This window comes from Poecilia latipinna, unplaced genomic scaffold (assembly GCF_001443285.1).
Source record: "Poecilia latipinna isolate Pla-1442-1.1 unplaced genomic scaffold, P_latipinna-1.0 Scaffold353, whole genome shotgun sequence".
Lineage (NCBI taxonomy): Eukaryota > Metazoa > Chordata > Actinopteri > Cyprinodontiformes > Poeciliidae > Poecilia > Poecilia latipinna.
In genome coordinates this window covers 310,043-328,982 of record NW_015112969.1, presented here as the reverse complement: position 1 = coordinate 328,982, position 18,940 = coordinate 310,043, and the positions used below count along the sequence as shown (strand labels likewise).

The following is an 18,940-nucleotide window of genomic DNA, read 5'->3' as shown; positions in this document are numbered from 1 at the left end:
GCCCCCTTCTGGATGGGAGATAAAGTTAAACAAGAGTACTTCGTGGAATATTTAATATTTTCCCTTTAAAACTGTCTTGTTTAACGCATTTCTGACCGCAGAAGTATGTAAAGACACAAACACCCACGGTTTCACTATTTTGAAAATATTTGGTTTGAGATTATGCAGGAATAGATAAAGATCTCCACCGAAGTTATTCCTACCTCTGGTAGATTCAAATTCAAAATAATCATTTAAATTGACTTGACAAATTTCTAAGAAAGGTAGAAAATAGTTTTGACATGCTGTTTTTTTTTCCAGAATGAAAATGTAAAAAAAAAAAAAAAATACTCTTTTTAAATCAAGTGCCAGTATGTGTGGCAGATGTATATCTATCGTGTTTCTGACAGACGCATAATGATTTAAATAGGTTAATCTTTTGGGAAAGTGTCCTTTAGATTACTATTTGTTGCAACATAGTGCAAAAAATAGTAAGTGCATAATGAATCTACAAATAACTTACTCATTATAAACATCACCAGTAGAACATCCTCCACAGTAACCCATTTGAATTAATTCATAAATTAAACTTGATACAAAAAAAAATTCATTTTTGAAATCACAGTGCCATTTTAATGGTAACAACTGAATTACTGGCAGTTAAAAGTAGATCTGTGCCATAATTACAACAGAAAGGCTTAAAATCCCTGAATAAACAGACACCTCTGCACATTGCAATATTTCAATATTTTAACAAAATAACAGCTCATGCTTGTAAAATATACAATTCAAAAATATTTACCCCTCTACCTTGGTAGCACTGTCATGTAAAACAGCCTTTAATAACTTTTTACATGGTGGGCATACCAGACAGTTTTGATACAAAATGTCATTAAAGATAATCTGTTTTGAACTGTAGAACGTACATCGTTTGTGAGACATATGGAATTTACGGTGGAAAAACATAGTTACAATAAAAATAATATAAAAGAAGAACTGGACACCTGATAGTTTAAAGACTGTTCTGATGCAAAATACTTGTGGCAAGCTCTAGAATATTTAATCCATCAATGTGATTGTGAAGCTTGGTCCACTGTGGCAGGGTTTTCTCCGCCATCAGCAGCATTGTCGATGAAAGTATGTTCAGTAGTTCTACTGACAGGCGTGATGCTGCGATTGGCAAATGACTCATTGTCGCTCTCAATTGTAATGACATTGGGCGAGGACTTTGCTTTGTGCTCGGAACTCTTGCTTTTTTTACTTTTCTTCTTGTGCTTCTTCTTCTTATGGTGGTGCTTGTGTCGCTCACCGACGACCTCTGTGCTCCCACTCCTGCTTCTCCTCCTCGACCTCTCTTTGGATCTTTTATGGTGCTTCTCTTTGCTTGTCTTCTTGTGTTTTGTCAACGACATGGAGTCACTTTGGCCACTTTGGGTGTTCTTGGACGGTTCTGCCAAATGTTTAGCTTTATATTTCCTTTTGCCGCCAGGCTTGTCGTGATGAGATTTCCTTTCTGGCGAAGAGGAGCAGCTGCTGGAAAACGCTCTGGATCGAGACCGCCTCCCGTCTCGTCGGTGAGACGAGTCCCTGCTGCGGCTCCTGGACTTGGAGTGCGAGTACTTGTGGCTGCTGTAATAGTAGGACCGTCTCTGTGTGTAGTGAGTTACGCTACCATTCCTCTCTCGTCTGTAATGGGTGTATGACTGGTAGCTGTGGTCGCTGTCCCTCCTTGCATGCAGTCCATCAGTTTTTGAGAAGTTTCCACGACGGGCATGAGAACTGAAAGTGCTTTGAGAAATTACTGGACTTTTGCTAGAGTACTTGCGCCCTCTGCTCTTTGAGTGGCTCTTCTTTCTCTTGTGGTCTCTCTCCTTTGATTTATGTCCCTCAATAGACCTTTCCCTGCTGTCAAACCTTTTATGTGTTCTTCTACCAGTTGAAGTATTGTATGTGTTTGAGCCAAGTCTTTCTTTAGAGGAGGACTGATGATGGTGGTCTGTTTGGCCTTTTGGAGTTTCTCCAGCCTTACTGGAATCACTACTGTGTGAATTTGCAGGACTACAGCTGGTGAAACGGATGTGTTGCGACTGAAGAGGAGCTTCTTGGTTCTCCTCAACAGAAGAGCCATCAGAGTCGGAAGACAGATGAACCAGCTCTGGAGTCCTTTCTGTTGTAGGCTTAACATATCCCACAATGACACAGTCATCACCGTCAGAAGATGCACAGTCTTCATTGGTGCCGTCTGCATGAGCAACATCTGTTTGGCTATAAGAACTAATTTGTGGTGGAGAAGCCCCAAACATTTGCTGCTCGTCTTCTGAGCTGCTTTCTGAATCCAAGTCCAGGACTGTCTGAAAGTCTTGCCTGCTGGGCTCTGTTGTTGTTGAATACGAAGGCCCAGGCGTCTCATCGTCCCACAAAGACTGACTCAGAGTAGATGCCGAGTTCCCAGGAGGTTCCATCTCTGCAGAGTTTTCCTCGTCCTCTGAAATGGCGATTACAGAGGAGTTGGAGCTGCTGTGCTCATTGGAGGAGGGTGCAGGGCAATCATAAACAGCATGTTGGTCGTAGGCCTCCAAATTGAAGGGGGACTTTGCAAAATTGATGAATTCGTGCAGAAAGTGTTCTGTACGACCCTGCAGGAAAGGTCTGAGCTCTTCCTGGATGGCTCCGTCCTCCATATCGTAGCGTGTAATGCGTGACATGATGATATGCTGAACTATGTGGACCAAAGAGCCGTGGGCCCCGTACAGCACCATCAGTTCTCTTTTTAGCCACGGGACGAGTCTGTGTAGGCAGGCAGGATTTCTTCTATAAAATTCAGCGGATGTGTCTCTGGAGCGCCCACCGTCCCTCACATTCCTCACCCTCACCCCCCTTCGGTAGAGCTCCCTTCTAAAGTTGATCATCTCTTGCTCCCTGACATTGTTCACAGCTCTGCCTTCGCTTGCAGCTCTCCTCTTAGCCGCCAACCTCATCATCATGCGGCGAATGTATCGATCCCGTCTCTGCTGGGGTAAATCGGAGGAAGCTTCAAACATTACTCCGTTATCTGGAGGCGGAGAGGTTCTTCTCATCTGTCGATGAACCCCAGTGAGAGTCGTTCGGTATCGAAACCGAACTCCTTCGAAATAACCAAATGAGGAATTTTCCACCTGCTGTTTCAGTTCATATTTTTGAAAGTCCTCGTCTGATTTTATGCTGTGATAGATTGAACTAAATGGCTGTTTGCACAGTGGGCACTCAGGTTTGTTCTTCGACCACTCCAGAATACAACGGAAGCAGAATTTATGGAGGCAGCGGTCCAAGTAGGACATATTATGAAATACGTCCAAACAGATGGGGCACTTGGAGTCTGGAGACACGTCTGCAGACATTGTCTTGGAGGTTTTACGCCTTCCACTCTTTGAGCTGTGCTGTAGGGCAACCTTGACTGCTGACATGATCTGATGAGGAAAAAGGAAAGTTGACCATTTTGGAAAAATTAAGTTAAAAAAAAAACAGTCATGAAACAATTTCACAACATCCCGAAAGCCCTATTTTTTTTTAAGTTTCTCAAAGACTTGCATGACAAAATGAAGACAACTTAGTTGGTGTCTCTCAGTGATTTTTTTTTTTTACTTTTACATCTTAATGGCCTTTGAACAAACATTAAAAAAATATTTTAGCAGCAGAGAGAGCAAGAGTGGATGAACAATTTCAGTACGGCATTTCACATCCAAGCAGTTACCTTTACATTAGCATGATATTGTGCTGCCATAACAAAAAAACTTGCATTTGATGTTTTATCTTAGTATGCTTCATTTACTACTACTTCCTTTTGTTGAATGTTCTGATGCCAATTCGGGCATCTTAGAAAAGGTGAAAAGTAATGATCCATTCTCCAACCAAAATATTGCTAATTGGAGAAACTTCCAGTAGGTAGATAGTATTTTTGGAGCCACATGCCAACACCCTACCATAGACTTAGTAGATTTTATAAAGTTACTTTACATGCATTATCTGATGATCAACAACAGAATTACAATAATGTTATGGTGCATGGAATATTCACTGAATATGTAACGTTCCAATTAAGATATTCTCTGTTTATAAAAGGTTATTTTTCTTTATTTTGACACCTAATAATAAAAATAAAGTTGCAGTTCTTTTATTTTATACATATATATATATATATATATATATATATATATATATATATATATATATACACACACATATAGTGGGCATTTATAAAAATAGAGAACATTATTTTTAGAAGCTTTTGAGACAAACTTTAGCAAATCGGCCAGCATCCTTTAAAATATCCACAATAAGTTGCGGATATTAAAGCTTTTTAAAGCTGTAGCAAGCCCTTCAAATATAGAAGAAATACTGTATATATATTTTGATCAACAGCATTGGGTTCACACACGATCAAATGCCGTATTATAGTGTTGACATGACATCCTAAATAGTACTACACTGTTAAAGAACGACTTACGTCACTGGAACTGGATTTATAACAGAAAAAACCCCAAACCATCTTAAAACTTTAGTAGCTCAAAATGAATTTATTCTGTTTAATACCCACACAATTAAAAAGGTGTGGTAAGGACTACAATCATGATTCCTTCCAAGTGTAAGAAATCATAAAGAATTACGGGCACTAAAATTGCTAAGCCCGGGGTTCGTGTGTACTGTTCTCTTGAAAAGACATTTATATTACTGGAGGGGAAAACTAACTGGAAACTGTTGTTTAAGGATCAACTCGATTGAAGTTAGCAGACTAGCTAAATTTAGCTATGGAGGCTAGCAAGCACTACAGCTGGTTAGTTAGTCGGCTTTAGGAAAAGTTGTTTAGCATGTACCTGTTACTTTGTTGAACACGTATATGGTCGAAAACTAACTATACCTTCTCTCCTTGAAGAAACTCGCTCATTCCAAGACAAATTTATCGTTAAATATTTCCTTCCTCACATTTCATAACGCAGGCTTGACAACGGGAAGACCTGTGCACAACTTCCGCCTTTCAAAATAAAACAGCGCGTTCGCAATGTTTTTTAAGTTTGTTAAGCAGAGCATATAATTTGTGGACACTTGCATTATTTTTTACTTTGCACACATAAATGAATGTCTATACCCTAAAGAACACTAAACCTACAATAAGACATGCTGTGGTGGGGATCCTTCAATGAAAGAAAATCCTGCAAGTGAGGAATGGATCATAATCAAAGGGTGAGCGTGTGTTAAAAATTTGAAACAAAACCTTCAGGAGTTTGTGACAAAATTTGACTTGGATTATCGCTTTGCCTTCCAACATGACATCCATTGCTCCTGGTAGAAAGCTAACTCCATAATGCACATTATTGATAGATGTGCTCTAAACCCTGACTTGAATCCCATTGAAAACTTGCGAGGGTCAGCTGAAGATTAAGGTTCATTCCAAAAGACCATCAAATTTGAAGGATCTTGAGACTGCAGGCGGTTATCCAACAAAAATAAAAACACAAAATGACTAATAGCGTCAAGGGTTTTATAAAATGAATTAGTTTCTGTGTTCAAAGCAAAACACAGCTCTCATTTATAAATCTAGAATGCTTAAAAAAGGTGTTTGAAATTTTTGGAGAAAAAAAAGAAATATTTTAAAATACAATTTTGTCCGCAACTATGTTCAAAAAATGACTTCGAACACGCCCTGATTTAGATTACATCTAATCAACAAAGGAAAAGCAGCTACGACTTTATCTGTACACATTATTTTATGAGCATTTCCAAACCAGTTTGTTTTCCTAAAGTTGCTGCAGATATTCATGTTGCCGTATGGCTTCATCACAGAGAATAACATCCAACCCCCAAACGCATGCTTTCAAATTTCACATCTTAAATTATTTCCATACCTTATATTGGTGACTTTTATAAATTAACACAACTGCTGTTTGACAGGTGAGCAACCAGTAAATCAAAAATCAGCAAATATTTCTGGTTAAAAGAATTTCTCTACAAACATTTGATCCATGTTCTTGTGCATAAAGTACACAGTTTATTTTTGCAATATACATTTTTTTTTACAACAGAAACTCAAGAAAATTAATGAAATATTTCAGGTTCAGTGATGGCCATGTGTTTCAGGGAGACCAGGAAGAACTTCACCCGTCTCAAGAATGGTGTCACCCTGAGGAAAAAAAAAAAAAAAAACTCAGAAAGCAGGTTTATGACATTAAAGTTGAGTAAAGAGAGATACAAACCCTTTATAATTACATTAAAATAAAAGTAATAGAGTCAGAATTTATTTAAAAAAAAAAAATCACACTCACAGGGAAAAGCTTGGGTTTTAGCTCCACAATGCCGTAAGGTCTTTGCTGTAAAGAAAAATGACACCATTGTTTAGTCCCTCCTGATCAGATAAGCTTTGATTCACAATTATTTTCTAAATTATTAAGGGCAAGAAATACAGCCAGACAGTTTCTTTGTTACAGTTACATTTAAGTGCGATGGCTCGTCTCGGTTTCAAAGCATTTGCTCTTTGACATAAGGTTTGATCCTAGTTTGTCTGTGCAATTTTATTTCCTTCAGAGAGTTCATTCTGAGAGCCTGAGAGCCAAAGTTAAACTTAGAAAAGTTTAACTTTGAAGCTATATTTTTTTTCTTTGTCTGACTGCAACAAAATGGGTTTGTTTGATATACTGATAAGAGTTTTTCTTCCCTAACTGCATGTCCAGTTAAAAAAAGAAAAAGAAAAGACACACACACACACACAGCTGTCACCATTTCTGTGAACTTACAGCAGCGTGGTATTTCACATAGTAGTGGGCAAGCCAGGCAGGTATCAGCAGCCGTGTTAATGTGAAAACACCACCTTTGTACACCTTGTGGGTCTGCAAATACAGAAATTAATCAGTATTAAATAAAATAATAAAAAAAAAAGATTTTATAAAAGATAGATAATTCTAAGACATTTTAATTCACAAATAATTACCTTTTTTTTTTAACTCAAGGATTAAACTGGCCAGTAAGGGTGCAAGAGTATTTGAGTGGGATCATCAAATGGTTACATAGAACATACTGAATAGCACCTTCATAACAAAAACCATTTGAAGACTTAAAGACTTTTAGTTGAAATATAAATTATTCAACTCCTCTATTTAAGTGAGATTTTAAGACAAAAAAACATATCAAATGAGGACAATTTGAATTGCTTAACACCATAAATATTACAAGTAGCATCTTCAAGTTAAACATAAAATGTCTACAGCTGCTTCAAAAGTATTCAACCCCTTGATGACAACCATCTTTAGCATTCAGCAATATGACACCATATTGCTGTCATGTACTTAATGATCATCTCCTGCCAGGCTTTCTGAGGACGCTGACCAATTGCTCAAAACATTGCTTGGGATCACTGTCCTCCTGCCTGGGGGTCCAGAGATGTCCACTTCCCCACTGGCTCCATTACATTTTCTCCCAGGATTTAACTCAGTAAATTTAGTGAGTCAATCTTTATGCTCCACATCCTCTACATGCTACAGGTCTCCAGAACCACAAAAATTGGGTTCTTTTCAGCGAACGCTTCATTCTTCTTCTACAATGGATTCTACAATGTTTAACAGGTTGAAAATGTTTAAGAATGCACTTATTAAAAGTATGATGTGTTGACCTTGGATAAACTTATTGTAGCACTGCTTTTAATTTAACCATTCAAAATGTTCCTGTGCCATTTTGATTTACAAACTTAGCAGAGAAGATTCAATCATTTTAACCGTCAGAGTAGCTTTATCTACACAGGTGTTATGATTTACTAAAAATATTCTGGGTGCTGCAAATACAGTAATTATAATTGCTCAAATTGTGATCTGAAATTTAATTAAACTGATAAACTACTGAAGATGTAGCAGTTGGTATTGCACTGTATGTAAAATACGCAAACAATGGAATATATACAGACCACTGTTTTAATTAAATACTTTAAGTCTAACTAAATAATTTTCGCACAATAATATCATTGTAAGTTTAATGAAGCGCACATTTATCTTAATAAAGCTGTATCTCAGTCCAGATCACATTTAATATAACGTGTTGTTGTGTTTTAATGACTCACATAAAGCCTCCACAGACTCTTCGGCTCCAGAAACCCGGCCCAGAACTTAGCGACAGGCCCGAGAGGTTTGGGCTGCAGCACGGGCTCCCTGTGACTGAGCTCCTGGTCCTTTAGCCACTGCCTCCGGAGCTTCACTAGCTGCTGGAAGCGCAGCTTCTCGTCTGGTGTGTAGCCAGACATTATTATTCTTGAACGTTCAACCTCGACAGACCTACAATGACACCATGGAGGACACTTCCCTTAGCAGACAAGAGTAGCCGGAAATGCTACAAGAAGAAAATGACACAATTTAAGAGTTTAACTAATCTGAGAGTGACCTCTACTGGACAACAGTAGGAAGGAAACCGGTTGAGGGATCCAAGATGGGAAAAGGGAGAGAAAAGTTTTTGAGAGGATGCCCCTGGTTTTCTCCTAAATGCACCAAAATTTAATAAAAAAATAAAATAAAATCTTAACAATACTTTACAAGTAAATGATGCATTAATTATTCGTCTTTAGCTGAAGGTCTTTGGAATTGCTGTGCTGTTTTTTATATTATTAATTTTAGCCGCTAGATGGCGCCAGAAGCAACATTCTGACTAAAACAAAAAATAATATTCCATATTTTAACGGAACCTACCTAAAACTCGGGATTTATTTCAAGTAATATGTAAAACATTTTATTAGGAAGTAAATGTTCAAGAGACATAAGTGACTTAAAATAGTTCTCTTCATCACACATTAATTTCTATGTGTGTGAAGGACACCTCACTTGTTCTTTTTTTAATTATTTGTGTTGTTATTGTATATGTGTGTGTATCTGGGTGTATTTTATTTGCCTGTCACTTGCTGCATAAACCGGATTATTCTATTCTATTCTATTCTATTCTATTCTATTCTATTCTATTGAAATTGACATACTAATAACTGAAATAGTGAACATTTCCCTTTTTTGATCAGTTAAGTTGACTAAAATTTTTATATTTGCTAAATGAGAGAATAATATGACAGAAGAAGTTATTTCTTCTGTCACATCTTTCATCTTTCCATAATCTTCTCCCAGTAGTTTACTACAATATTCTGTTCGTAATTTTATAAATAGTTAGGTTAAACGGGAACCTTTCTTTTCCCAATTTTCCACCAGCCATAATTAATAAATAAATAAATAAATAAATAAATAAATAAATAAATAAATAAATAAATAAATAAATAAATAAATAAATAAAAATACATAAAGAGGGGTTCTTTTACTTTGAAAGTAGCCGGAAATAGTCATGTAACGTCTGTCCTCGCTGTTACTTTTAGCATCATGTCTTTAATTAGCTAACGCTTCCTTATTTTTGGGATTGAAGCTCAATAAAAAAATTTTAAAAAATCACCACACAAATTGCAAATGTTTCTCGACTTAGATTTTAACTCTTTATAAAGGTAAGTGTCGTTTAAAACGCATGTTTTCGTCCGGTCGACGTTAAGGCTAGCCATTCTGAGTAATTAACCTTGGTCGGGTTTTGTCAGAATGGTTTAATTATCATTAAAACAGCTACAAGTAAAACGTTAGATGATGACAAAACTTTTAAATTATTGTTAATGTCAGTTATAGGTCTAAGCTCATTGTCTGGTCAATTAAATAATTTTGTTTGTAGAAGCAGCTAGGGCTGTCACGTGAGCTAAGCGATAACGGTGAAAACATGTCTTCACCTGTATTATATAAGCTTGAATTTCGACTTACATGTGATAGCAATGGGGGGGGGGAGATCACGTTAATACCATTAAAACTGTTCCCATAGTTTTCTTAGAATAGATAAAGAAGTCAAATAGGTTTATTAAAACTAATAGTCACAACACATATGATGGCATACAGGTGCATCTCAATAAATTAGTCTATTATTTAAATTAATATTTATGTTAACTGTGATTATTTTTCTGTTTACAGGCAATGAAAACATAACATTTAAGATTAGACGATTACATCAGACCATTGAACACCATTTATTAGAAGACATAAATATGGGCTTAATGAGTATTATGTCCAGTACCTACTTAAAGATTTTTATTTTCAAAAGGTAATTTTACAAATAAGCTGCATTGCAGCGCATATTCTCATTTCCTCAGATGTGCTAAAGCTTCCGGGAACACTGGTACAACTAGCAGTGTATCTGCTTGGAGAGTGACATTTACGTGTTATTTAGAATGCATTTTGTGTTTCACTTTAATTGCTTTTAATTATAGGGACAAATCAGTCTGAGATAAAGTTAATCTAATGTGTCTTTATTTCTTTGATGGATTTTTTTATTTTCTTTTTTCAGGACAATCCCAGTCTTTGGATGGAGTCATTTTCCAGCTTCTCGCTATTTTCTATAGTCATACTAAGGGACCTCAGGTTTCAGGATTCAGATCTTAGTGCAACAGAGTTGCAGAAGAATGGTCAAATATTTTTGTAGCACCTCAGACATAAAGAGCACATGGGACCATGTTGTCTCTGCCTTTTGGCAGAGATACCCTAATCCTTTCAGGTAGTGAAACTCTTTTCATTGTCTCTATTATATCAAACCATATTGTTTAAAGATATTTGGAGAATATGAAAAGTGAAAAAGGAATTTTGTGGTGAATGGTAACGTGAACCAATTATTTATTTATTTTTTTTTTACAAAAAAATAAAGCTTTGTTACCGCTAACTTGTTAGAATGCATTTTAAAGCAAACTAAAATATCCAGTCTGTGTAACTGTTTTATTATAATAATCAGCCTTTAGAGAATTTGCAACAGATGGCGCCTTCGTGTTTGAAATAAATGCGAAACATTTTTAGAATATCATTAAAATGCGCAAAAGATGTCTGGCGTTTATACTAAGCGATGAGGTCAATTCTAAATGAATCAATAAAAACACCTTCCAAAGTCCATTATTAATATGTGACACATGGCACTGAATATGCATTTCTCTGAAAGAAAAAGACAACATCAGTCATGATTAGAATAGAGAACTGAAAAAAAGTCACCAGAGAAGTAAAACTGGGCTCAGTCTGTTCAAGTTCTCTAGACCGTTATCTGCTTCTTACCGCCTGCTGCCAAGGCCTGCTCTTTTCACCATGAAAACATGAAGAGTTTTGCGACACTTTGAAAACACTGATCTGCAATCTTGATACTAGAAATAAAATTAATATAATAAGAGTGAAATGATCTCAGTGATGACTGTCAAAACAAAACAAAAAAAAATCTAGACAAAAAGTTTTCAACCTGAATTAACAAAGCTATTTGATGGCAGACTCAGGAACATTTATTAAAAGTCTGGTTGTTGAGTTGGTTAAATGAAGACCATACAGAAACAAAATGATTGATGTAAATATAAGGTCAGTTAATGTCAAAGCCACTCTCTTGACTCCTTTAGCGCTCAGCCAAAACTGCAAAAGTTAATTCCAGTCAATAAGATTAAATCCATTTGTGTCATTTGTTGTGGCCATTTGGGAACTTTGTAAGTATCTTTAAAAGAAACAATTGGTCCTATCACTGAGCCTTAGGAGACCCTCAGATGAAAAGTTTAGCATATATAAATCTATTTTCTCCACAGCAATGTCAGATGGGTGTTTTTTTTTTTTTTCGTTTTTTTTTTAGATCCCAAAAATTACACATGGATTTTGTTGTTTAGTATCACAAAGATAATTCTTTCAAGGATATTCTTTATATATATATATATATATATATATATATCTGTAGAACTGTAGTTTATGTTTTCTGACTTCGTTTTATCAGGAAAGGGATTAGCTTAAAGTGATAAGAAAGCCTTCACAAAATCCTCCACATAATCCTGTTTATTATGTTTATACATAATAAACATGTCTTCACCTGTATTGTACAAAGTCTCAGAGGTGTAAAAATACCGAGCACCACCGCTAACGCGACTCTACGTCTCCCAGCACCCATGTTCTCACTGAGGACGTTGTGTACCGGGAGGTGACCACGGACCACCGGCTCCTCTCCAGACGCCTGCTGATGAAGACCAATCGGCTGCCTCGCTGGGCAGAGCGGTTCTTCCCTGCCGGCATGTCTCGCTACGTCTACATCCTGGAGGACTCCATCGTGGACCCGGTCAACAGAAGCTTGACCACCTACACCTGGAACCTGAATCACACGACTCTCATGGTGAGGCCTCATTCTCTGTGAAAAGGAAAACGGACAAACATCCTGTTGCACGTAAAACATTTCAGCTTAGAATCTAGCATTGGCGAGTTTTTGGTTCTAAAGAGCGTGCACGCTTTCCTTCTCTCCTGGTTCAGTCTGTGGAGGAGCGCTGTGTTTTCCTAGATTCGGCGGAGCAGCCAGCAACCACGCAGCTAAAACGGGAAGCGTGGATATCTTCAAGCATTTTTGGCTTCTCCAAACCCATTCAGGTACAGTTTACCTGCAGTTTACTTTAATAAGCTCACCTGTGCAAACCTTTGGATTGCTTTATATACGTATGTCTCTTTTAACGCTTGTTTCTTGTGACACGTGCAGACGGGCTATTTTGAGTTCTGCTAAGGTGTTTAGAAGTAGCCAGGAGGCCGATTGTATGTTTGGAGAAGCTGCAGATCTTCACTGCTTGGGGGGGGAGAATCAGTAGACAGGACAGCTGTTAAGCAAATAGCATTTTAAAAAGAGAGGCCATTGTTGAAGTCTGGAAATCTCATTTGCAGTTTGAGTTTGTAACATGTGAAAGTATTAAAAGGTTTAAGAGGGTATGAATACCGTTTCTAGTCACTGTTTGTAATTTAGTTCACCTGTCAAGGGGAGTTTATTAATTTTCAAATGTTTAATCATTTGGGCTATTACTTTAAGGGTGCTGTAGAGAACATTTCAATTCAAAGTGCTTTGCACGATGAAAACGTAAAACAGAAATATACTGCGTTGACATGAAGGAAAGTGATGAAAAGCCTAAAGACTGAAATTAATGATGTTTGTCTTGGTATAATAAGTGGAACAGTCAAAGGCAACTCTAATAAGCAAATGGGGTTTTATCTTCCATTTAAAGGAAGTCAGTGTTCCAGCAGTTTTCTGGTTTTCTAGATGCTTTTTTTTTTTTTCCAGATTAGTGCAGCATAAAAACTGAATGCTGCTTCTCCATATTTCAGAGTATTTTAAAATCAGAGATCCGGAATGTTGATGTGAATCTAAACTAAATGTCTTAATGTCTGTTCTCTGGGTCACAGGGAGCCAGTGAAAGAATGTTTTGACTGGGTGATGTGCTTTATTTTCCCGGTTTTAGTGAGAACGCAAGCAGCAGAGTTCTGGATCACTTCAGATAGACCTTTGAAGACACTGTTGCAGTAATCCAACTAAGGATAAATGCAAGATCTTGTTGGGATATTAGACCTTCAATCTAAGCAGTATTAAACCCATTAGCTGTAATTAAAATCAGAACATTCCAAACTTTATTAAACATCTCCAGACACGGAGGAGTGTACTTCTCTTGCCATTAAATTACCATTTCTTGTTGTGTGCTTTCCCAGGAGTTTGGATTGGCCCGCTTCAAGAGCAACCAGGTGAAGGCCATGAAGGGGCTGGAATACGCTCTATCCAATCTGCAGGGTATGTACGCTACGATTGAGCTTCAGATGAGGGCAAGGCGAAGTGTAACGTCTTATTAATGTGCTTAAATAACAAAAGATTAGAGAAACGTCTCCTGTTGTTCCTGCTCCGACAAAAGTAAAATGTTTGGAGGTTCTGACATAGAAGACAAAGTCACACTCGAGAAAAGAAAACCACGAACCGTTCAGTTAGAAACAAATGTAATCTCCTATTAACTGTTAGCTGCTTGTTTTGATCTGTCAGTGTAGCTTCTTGCGCGGTCTGGCAGTCCTGTGCTCCAAACCGCTGTTGTGCTGATGCAGCAGCGTACTGTTGTCTAAAAGGGAGTTCTCCCATTGTTGTGATTCTGTTTTATTGCCCCATTGTTGATGGCTCTGCAGGACTGGGCATCAGGCTGAGCGTTGGGGTGAGTATGTTGGGTGGGTGGCGGGGTGGCATCAAATTGACACTCTTGGCCTCTGCCCATGGTTGTCACATGAGCCTGCAACAATAGCTAGAGTAGTGGAGGTACTGACACTCCCATTCTTCTGGGAAAATATTGCCAGCTAGAGCAACAATGTCTTTATGTGGTCCTCAAAGCAGCAATAAAATGTCTGTTTTGATGCAGCATGGCTAACCTAGCATTACTTCCAGCAGTTGCAATTTGTGAAAAATTGCCTGCATACAATATTATTTATAATTCTGTTTTGTTTGTCGCATGCAAAAACCTTAGCGGCACGTAAATATTAAAATAAGCTGAAAATGCATGATGCATGATTGCTTCCATATCTCAGATTAAAAGGCCCAAATAAAGTCATTGTTATTTAGTAAATTTTGATTTGAAGCTTGTGGTTTGTTTGTTTTTGGGGGTTTTTTTTATTGTAGTTTTTCTGTTTCTGTAGACTGTCAGTAAGTCACGTAGCCTAGAAACACACCAAGTTTTGGTCTTGTTTATAGGGATTTCAATTTGGAGCCAAATTTGAGGGAAAGTGGCGAAGTGTTACGTGTGCGAAGGATTTCAGAAAAGTTTGCATGCGGTTTTCCTGGGTCTGTTTTTCTGCCGTCATTAGCTCCACATAAAAACAGACTGCTTTTAATTTTCTGCCTTAAACATGTAGCTGCACGTCGGGTTTCTGTCTCGCTGTTGACAAACTGTCACTGCTGCCAGCATCAGTTGTTCGAGAAGCCTGGAGGAATTTACTTCAGAGGTTTTAAGCCTTGAACTTTTTCACATTTTGTCCAAGTTGTAAAGAAGGTTGAAGCAAAGTTAGGTTATAAAAATATCCAGTAAAGAGAAGAACACTGCACATCTGCACTCAACATGAATGGTGCAAAACTTAAACCCCATCCTGAATGCACTGACTCCATGGAGCAACAGGTGGGGGCAGCATGATGCAGAGGACATGCCTTTTTTTTAGCAGGGGCAGGGAATCTGCTCAGAGTTGATAGGATGATAGCCGGAAGGTACAGACGTACCCACAAAAATACTTGCAGGTTTAATCGGTGTGACATGTGGTTCAAGATTAAAATGCACACCACACTTTTCAGATTTTTTTACTGCAAAAAACAAAAAAAAATGTAATTTTCCTTCCTGCTCATAAATATGCACAAATTTGTGCTGGCCTGTTGCAGAACACGTTGTCGTTTGTGGTTGTAGAGTGACTAAATGTGAAAAAGGGTCAAGAAGATGACGATTTCCTGAAGCGCCTTAGAAAACCAAACTTGTATTCTGTTCTACTCCCACTTTGCTTTCAGTCTCAAACTGCACGTTCTCAGGGGCTTGGATGTTTTGAGCTTACTAAAAATCAGGTGAAAGCTGGTATATTGTATTACATGTTTGCCACATTTGAGTTTTTAACTTTGAAAAAGGAAAAAAAAAAAAAAAAAAGAAAGCAGAATTGGTAAAAGATTTGAATCGGCAAGTCAAACCTCAAAGCAAACCAAAACTTTCTAAGCCTCCAGAAGCCTCATTGGTACATTTCTGGTTTTTTTGTTGTTGTTTTTTTTAACAAAATAAGCAAAACCTTTTTAGAATAACTACTTTAAGAATATTGGAGTAAACTTTTCACCATAGCTATGATACACTGAGGCGACCTCAGAACTTTTCTACCTGCTTTTTGACTTTTTTCAAATCTGCTGCAAGATTTGACGAGACCGGTTCATCCCTGCTGTCCGTTCTGTCTTTATTGTGCTTGTTGATCTCCCTTGAGGTTGAAAGGTTCACCGTCAGGGCAGATACACACACACACACACACACACACGCTCACACACTCGCACCCCATAGCCCACGGCAGTGAATCCAATGCGAGCCACTTCAAACCAGCATACAAAAGAGGGAGTTTTGTTTACTTGTAGGATCTCCAAGGTCCTCTGTGCTTGTTTATGTCACCTATTCATCTGACATCCTTGAGTCCATAATGTGGAAAACAGATGACTGGCTGTCTGGAGCTCAGACAGCTCTCAAATGAACTCGGATGAAATTAAAGCCTTTGAGATATTGCCTGTTTAGAGTAAAGATACAGAGACTCATTCTTGTTTTAAACTCTTATTTTTTTGGAAACAATCTCAGGTAAGCCAGTAAATGAGAGTTAAACCCCTGGTAATAATTGCAGTTGAGCCTTGCACTTTCATCCTAACTTGATGCCTGCAGCACCAGTAAATCTGTCGACGTGCTTAGACAACGGCGTCTTTGATGCCTCTTCAGATTTTCTGAAAAACCCAAAAATATTACAAAAACGTCACCTGAAAGCCCCCCTTGCAAAAGTATTTCTGTCCCTTTAGCATGTTCACAGTTTTGTTTTTTTGTTTTTTGCTTTTTTTTGTTTTTTTTATGTGACAACCACAACAGAGGATTGTTGGGTGGTTACGTGAAATGCCTTAGGACACATAAAGCTCTTTCTATTCTCATGGTCATTAGTCATTAGTGAAACACAGCAAACAGATCAGAGATAAATGTGTTGCACAAATCAAACCTACACAGCTGCCCACCTAAACAGACAGACCGGGTAAGAAACCCATTACTGAAGAAATCCCTGCCTTAGTGTTGCAGTGGACACGTGGGAGAAGGGTGATCTGGTCAGATGAGACCAAAACTGAACCTTCTGGCCTACATGCAGAATGTGGCAGCGTCATGCTGTGGGGGTGTTTTTGAAAAGGGAAGCTGGTCATTTGATGGGAAGGTTAGTGGCGCTAAACATCGGACAGAGATTTCAGGCTTCCAGCAGCGTGGGTCATCCAGTCTGTAGATAAAGCGTACTCAGCTGATCGTCTGTTCCGAATAGACAATCTTTGCCTAGATTTGAAAATTGATATGCAAGCTCATTCTGTGTGGCTGAGCTTGAACTATTTTGCAAAGAATAATGTTCAAAGCTGCGTAGGCAGAATCCTAAAGACTTCACAGTTGGTCTACGACTTAAAATCCCAATTAAATTATATTCAGCTTTGTAGATGCAACATGGCAAAATGGAAAACAGATCAAGACGTATGAATACTTTTGCAGCGAGTTGTGCAGATGATGAATATTTATGCCTTGGTTATTGATTTAAGTTTTTTTTTTTTTTTTTTCCTTCCATCTCGTCCTGCTGTGGTTGTGGTAGGAGAGACGCCGCAACGGCTGCTCCGAGACTCGGTGAGACCCCCGTCAGAGAAGGCCAAGGAGGCGGCCAAGAGTCTGGCTTCAGCTGCCGCCGCTCCGAAGAAACCCCAGCAATACGTCTGACGGCCGGGAGCGGGAGGCTCGGGGCCGACGCCTTGGATGAGAGCAAACTGTGACTGACTTGGTTCTCTTCATCATGTCTGTGTTTTTTTCTTTCTTTCTGTCTCAGCTCTGTTAAATCTCAGGTGTTTGTATGAAAGAAGTCTGCCTAGAACTGTGCCAGTCAGCCAGATGTAAATACTGAGTCCAGATCACTTCACATTTTAAGTGTCCCAGTAGAGAGAGACGATGTTGATTTTTTTGTACTTTTTAGAGCTAATATATAGAGCTAATATATGCATCAGTAATCTGTGACATGATCATTAGAAAGCATAAAATGCCTATGCTGACACTGACAATCGCAACAGACTGGCTTCTATCAGAATGAGCAACATTTTCACTGATTTACTGTAACGTGATCAGGCTGTAACTGTATGACTGTTTCTGAGGTGCAATAATGATGATAATAATGAAACTGAATCAACTTTTATTTTAAAGCTTGTTCTAAAGATCATTCTGATTTCAGCGACTGCATTCCTTTCAAGTTTGAATTTGACTGGATTTTTATTTGTTGTCTAAGCCTTGGATTAAAGACACAATATGATGGATGTATTCCTGTTTTTTTTTTTTCTCTCCAACAGCCAAAATCTTCAGGACGTCCAATTTCAGAAAGCTCTTTTGTTAAATGAGCTTCAATAAAACTTAAAAAAAAAAAAAAAAGGTCACATGATTGACAGATGCTTATTGTTTATGGGATCAGCTAACATCTTTCTGCTGCTGCAGCAAGAAGCTCCACTCTGACCTTTAAAAGTTAATATTCCAGACTTCAGCTTCACAGCTGCACAAACCAAACAGGAAGCCCCCTAACATTTCAGCTCTTTTTATCTGCCTTTTCCTGCTGCTTTGCTCAGCTGCGTGCATGAATAAGTCACAGCAACGTGTTTATGTATAAAACATTTTAATTATATTACAATGAGACAATACACAATACCTTCAAGTGTTTGCTAAAATGTAGCCAGCACCAGGTACTCGTGTAGACACGCTCATACGCACAAAACAAAAACAAAACCAAAAAAAAAAAAAAAAAAAGGAACTTAACATCTTCTGTATGCAAATTACACATCCTCTATAAAGGAACATATTTCACAGGTCTCTGGCACAGAACTCTCCCTCCCCGGCTCAGCACGCCGGTCCCCAACTGTTTCTCCGTCATCCTCTGTACTAAACCCACAGCCAGAGATCCTCCTGCTGATGCGGCTCTGGAGGGTTTCTACCTCTACGTGTGAAGGTGTGATGAAGGTTGACAAAGGGCGGAAAGCTGATCGAAAGCCTAAAGGGTACTTAAAGCTATCCATGTCGTATAACAAGACATAAATTCTTAATTAATCATGGAAGGAATAAAAGTGACCATTCGTTTGGCAGGAATAATATTCCTAATGGAAGTCATTGTGTGGATTTTTGAAAGCAGCAACAGATTCTGATCTCTGGATCAAGGTGTGCTGATGTTATGTTGTCCGAGTCTGTCGATGTTTCCAAACCTACAAGCTTTGCAGAAAGTGCACTATACCAAAAGCTAATCTCTGAGCAACAGTAACGCGAAAGTAGGCATGGGCCAGTAAAGATATTCTCACGATAAAATATTAAGGAAAAAAAAATAACTTGGTGATAACA

The 18,940-nt window shown here is 38.1% G+C and overlaps 3 protein-coding genes across 6 annotated transcripts; 1 reads left to right on the top strand and 2 right to left on the bottom strand.

Annotated features, from left to right (window-relative positions):
• Window positions 1-588: 588 nt before the first annotated feature.
• On the bottom strand, window positions 589-5,018 carry toporsa (topoisomerase I binding, arginine/serine-rich a). Of its 3 annotated transcripts, none has more exons than XM_015036005.1 (2): window positions 4,874-5,018; window positions 589-3,425 (listed from the first exon to the last, which is right to left on the bottom strand). In XM_015036005.1, exons 1-2 carry the CDS (start codon window positions 4,898-4,900, stop codon window positions 1,047-1,049), a joined length of 2,406 nt encoding a protein of 801 aa, XP_014891491.1. In that variant the 5' UTR covers window positions 4,901-5,018; the 3' UTR covers window positions 589-1,046. The 3 variants fall into 3 exon arrangements, with proteins under 3 accessions (XP_014891491.1, XP_014891492.1, XP_014891493.1); XM_015036006.1 differs by having other exon boundaries at window positions 4,830-5,016; XM_015036007.1 differs by having other exon boundaries at window positions 4,939-5,009.
• A 954-nt stretch (window positions 5,019-5,972) lies between these two features.
• ndufb6 (NADH:ubiquinone oxidoreductase subunit B) lies at window positions 5,973-8,326 on the bottom strand. Its single transcript, XM_015036009.1, has 4 exons — window positions 8,057-8,326; window positions 6,744-6,836; window positions 6,276-6,320; window positions 5,973-6,133 (listed from the first exon to the last, which is right to left on the bottom strand). The coding sequence occupies exons 1-4, from the start codon at window positions 8,234-8,236 to the stop codon at window positions 6,068-6,070; spliced, it is 384 nt and encodes a 127-aa protein (XP_014891495.1). The 5' UTR covers window positions 8,237-8,326; the 3' UTR covers window positions 5,973-6,067.
• Window positions 8,327-9,290: 964 nt separating this feature from the next.
• LOC106949618 (PRELI domain-containing protein 1, mitochondrial-like) lies at window positions 9,291-18,727 on the top strand. Of its 2 annotated transcripts, XM_015036004.1 has the most exons (7): window positions 9,291-9,463; window positions 10,342-10,548; window positions 11,946-12,171; window positions 12,306-12,419; window positions 13,518-13,596; window positions 13,977-14,002; window positions 17,172-17,294. In XM_015036004.1, the coding sequence occupies exons 2-7, from the start codon at window positions 10,457-10,459 to the stop codon at window positions 17,205-17,207; spliced, it is 573 nt and encodes a 190-aa protein (XP_014891490.1). In that variant the 5' UTR covers window positions 9,291-9,463; window positions 10,342-10,456; the 3' UTR covers window positions 17,208-17,294. The 2 variants fall into 2 exon arrangements, with proteins under 2 accessions (XP_014891490.1, XP_014891489.1); XM_015036003.1 differs by lacking the exon at window positions 13,977-14,002 and having other exon boundaries at window positions 9,292-9,463; window positions 17,172-18,727.
• The last annotated feature ends 213 nt before the right edge of the window (window positions 18,728-18,940 follow it).

What these genes read in the sequence shown, in the direction of transcription:
- toporsa (XM_015036005.1), bottom strand. Translation starts at nt 4,900, where the DNA reads ATGAGCGAGTTTCTTCAAGGAGAGAAG. An exon ending in AGTTTCTTCAAGGAGAGAAG is followed by an intron (nt 3,426 to 4,873) that starts GTATAGTTAGTT and finishes TTTCCTCATCAG; the next exon opens with ATCATGTCAGCAGTCAAGGT.
- ndufb6 (XM_015036009.1), bottom strand. Translation starts at nt 8,236, where the DNA reads ATGTCTGGCTACACACCAGACGAGAAGCTGCGCTTCCAGCAGCTAGTG. An exon ending in AGAGTCTGTGGAGGCTTTAT is followed by an intron (nt 6,837 to 8,056) that starts GTGAGTCATTAA and finishes CTGTATTTGCAG; the next exon opens with ACCCACAAGGTGTACAAAGG. An exon ending in ATGTGAAATACCACGCTGCT is followed by an intron (nt 6,321 to 6,743) that starts GTAAGTTCACAG and finishes TTTTCTTTACAG; the next exon opens with CAAAGACCTTACGGCATTGT.
- LOC106949618 (XM_015036003.1), top strand. Translation starts at nt 10,457, where the DNA reads ATGGTCAAATATTTTTGTAGCACCTCAGACATAAAGAGCACATGGGAC. An exon ending in AGATACCCTAATCCTTTCAG is followed by an intron (nt 10,549 to 11,945) that starts GTAGTGAAACTC and finishes TACGTCTCCCAG; the next exon opens with CACCCATGTTCTCACTGAGG. An exon ending in TGAATCACACGACTCTCATG is followed by an intron (nt 12,172 to 12,305) that starts GTGAGGCCTCAT and finishes CTCCTGGTTCAG; the next exon opens with TCTGTGGAGGAGCGCTGTGT.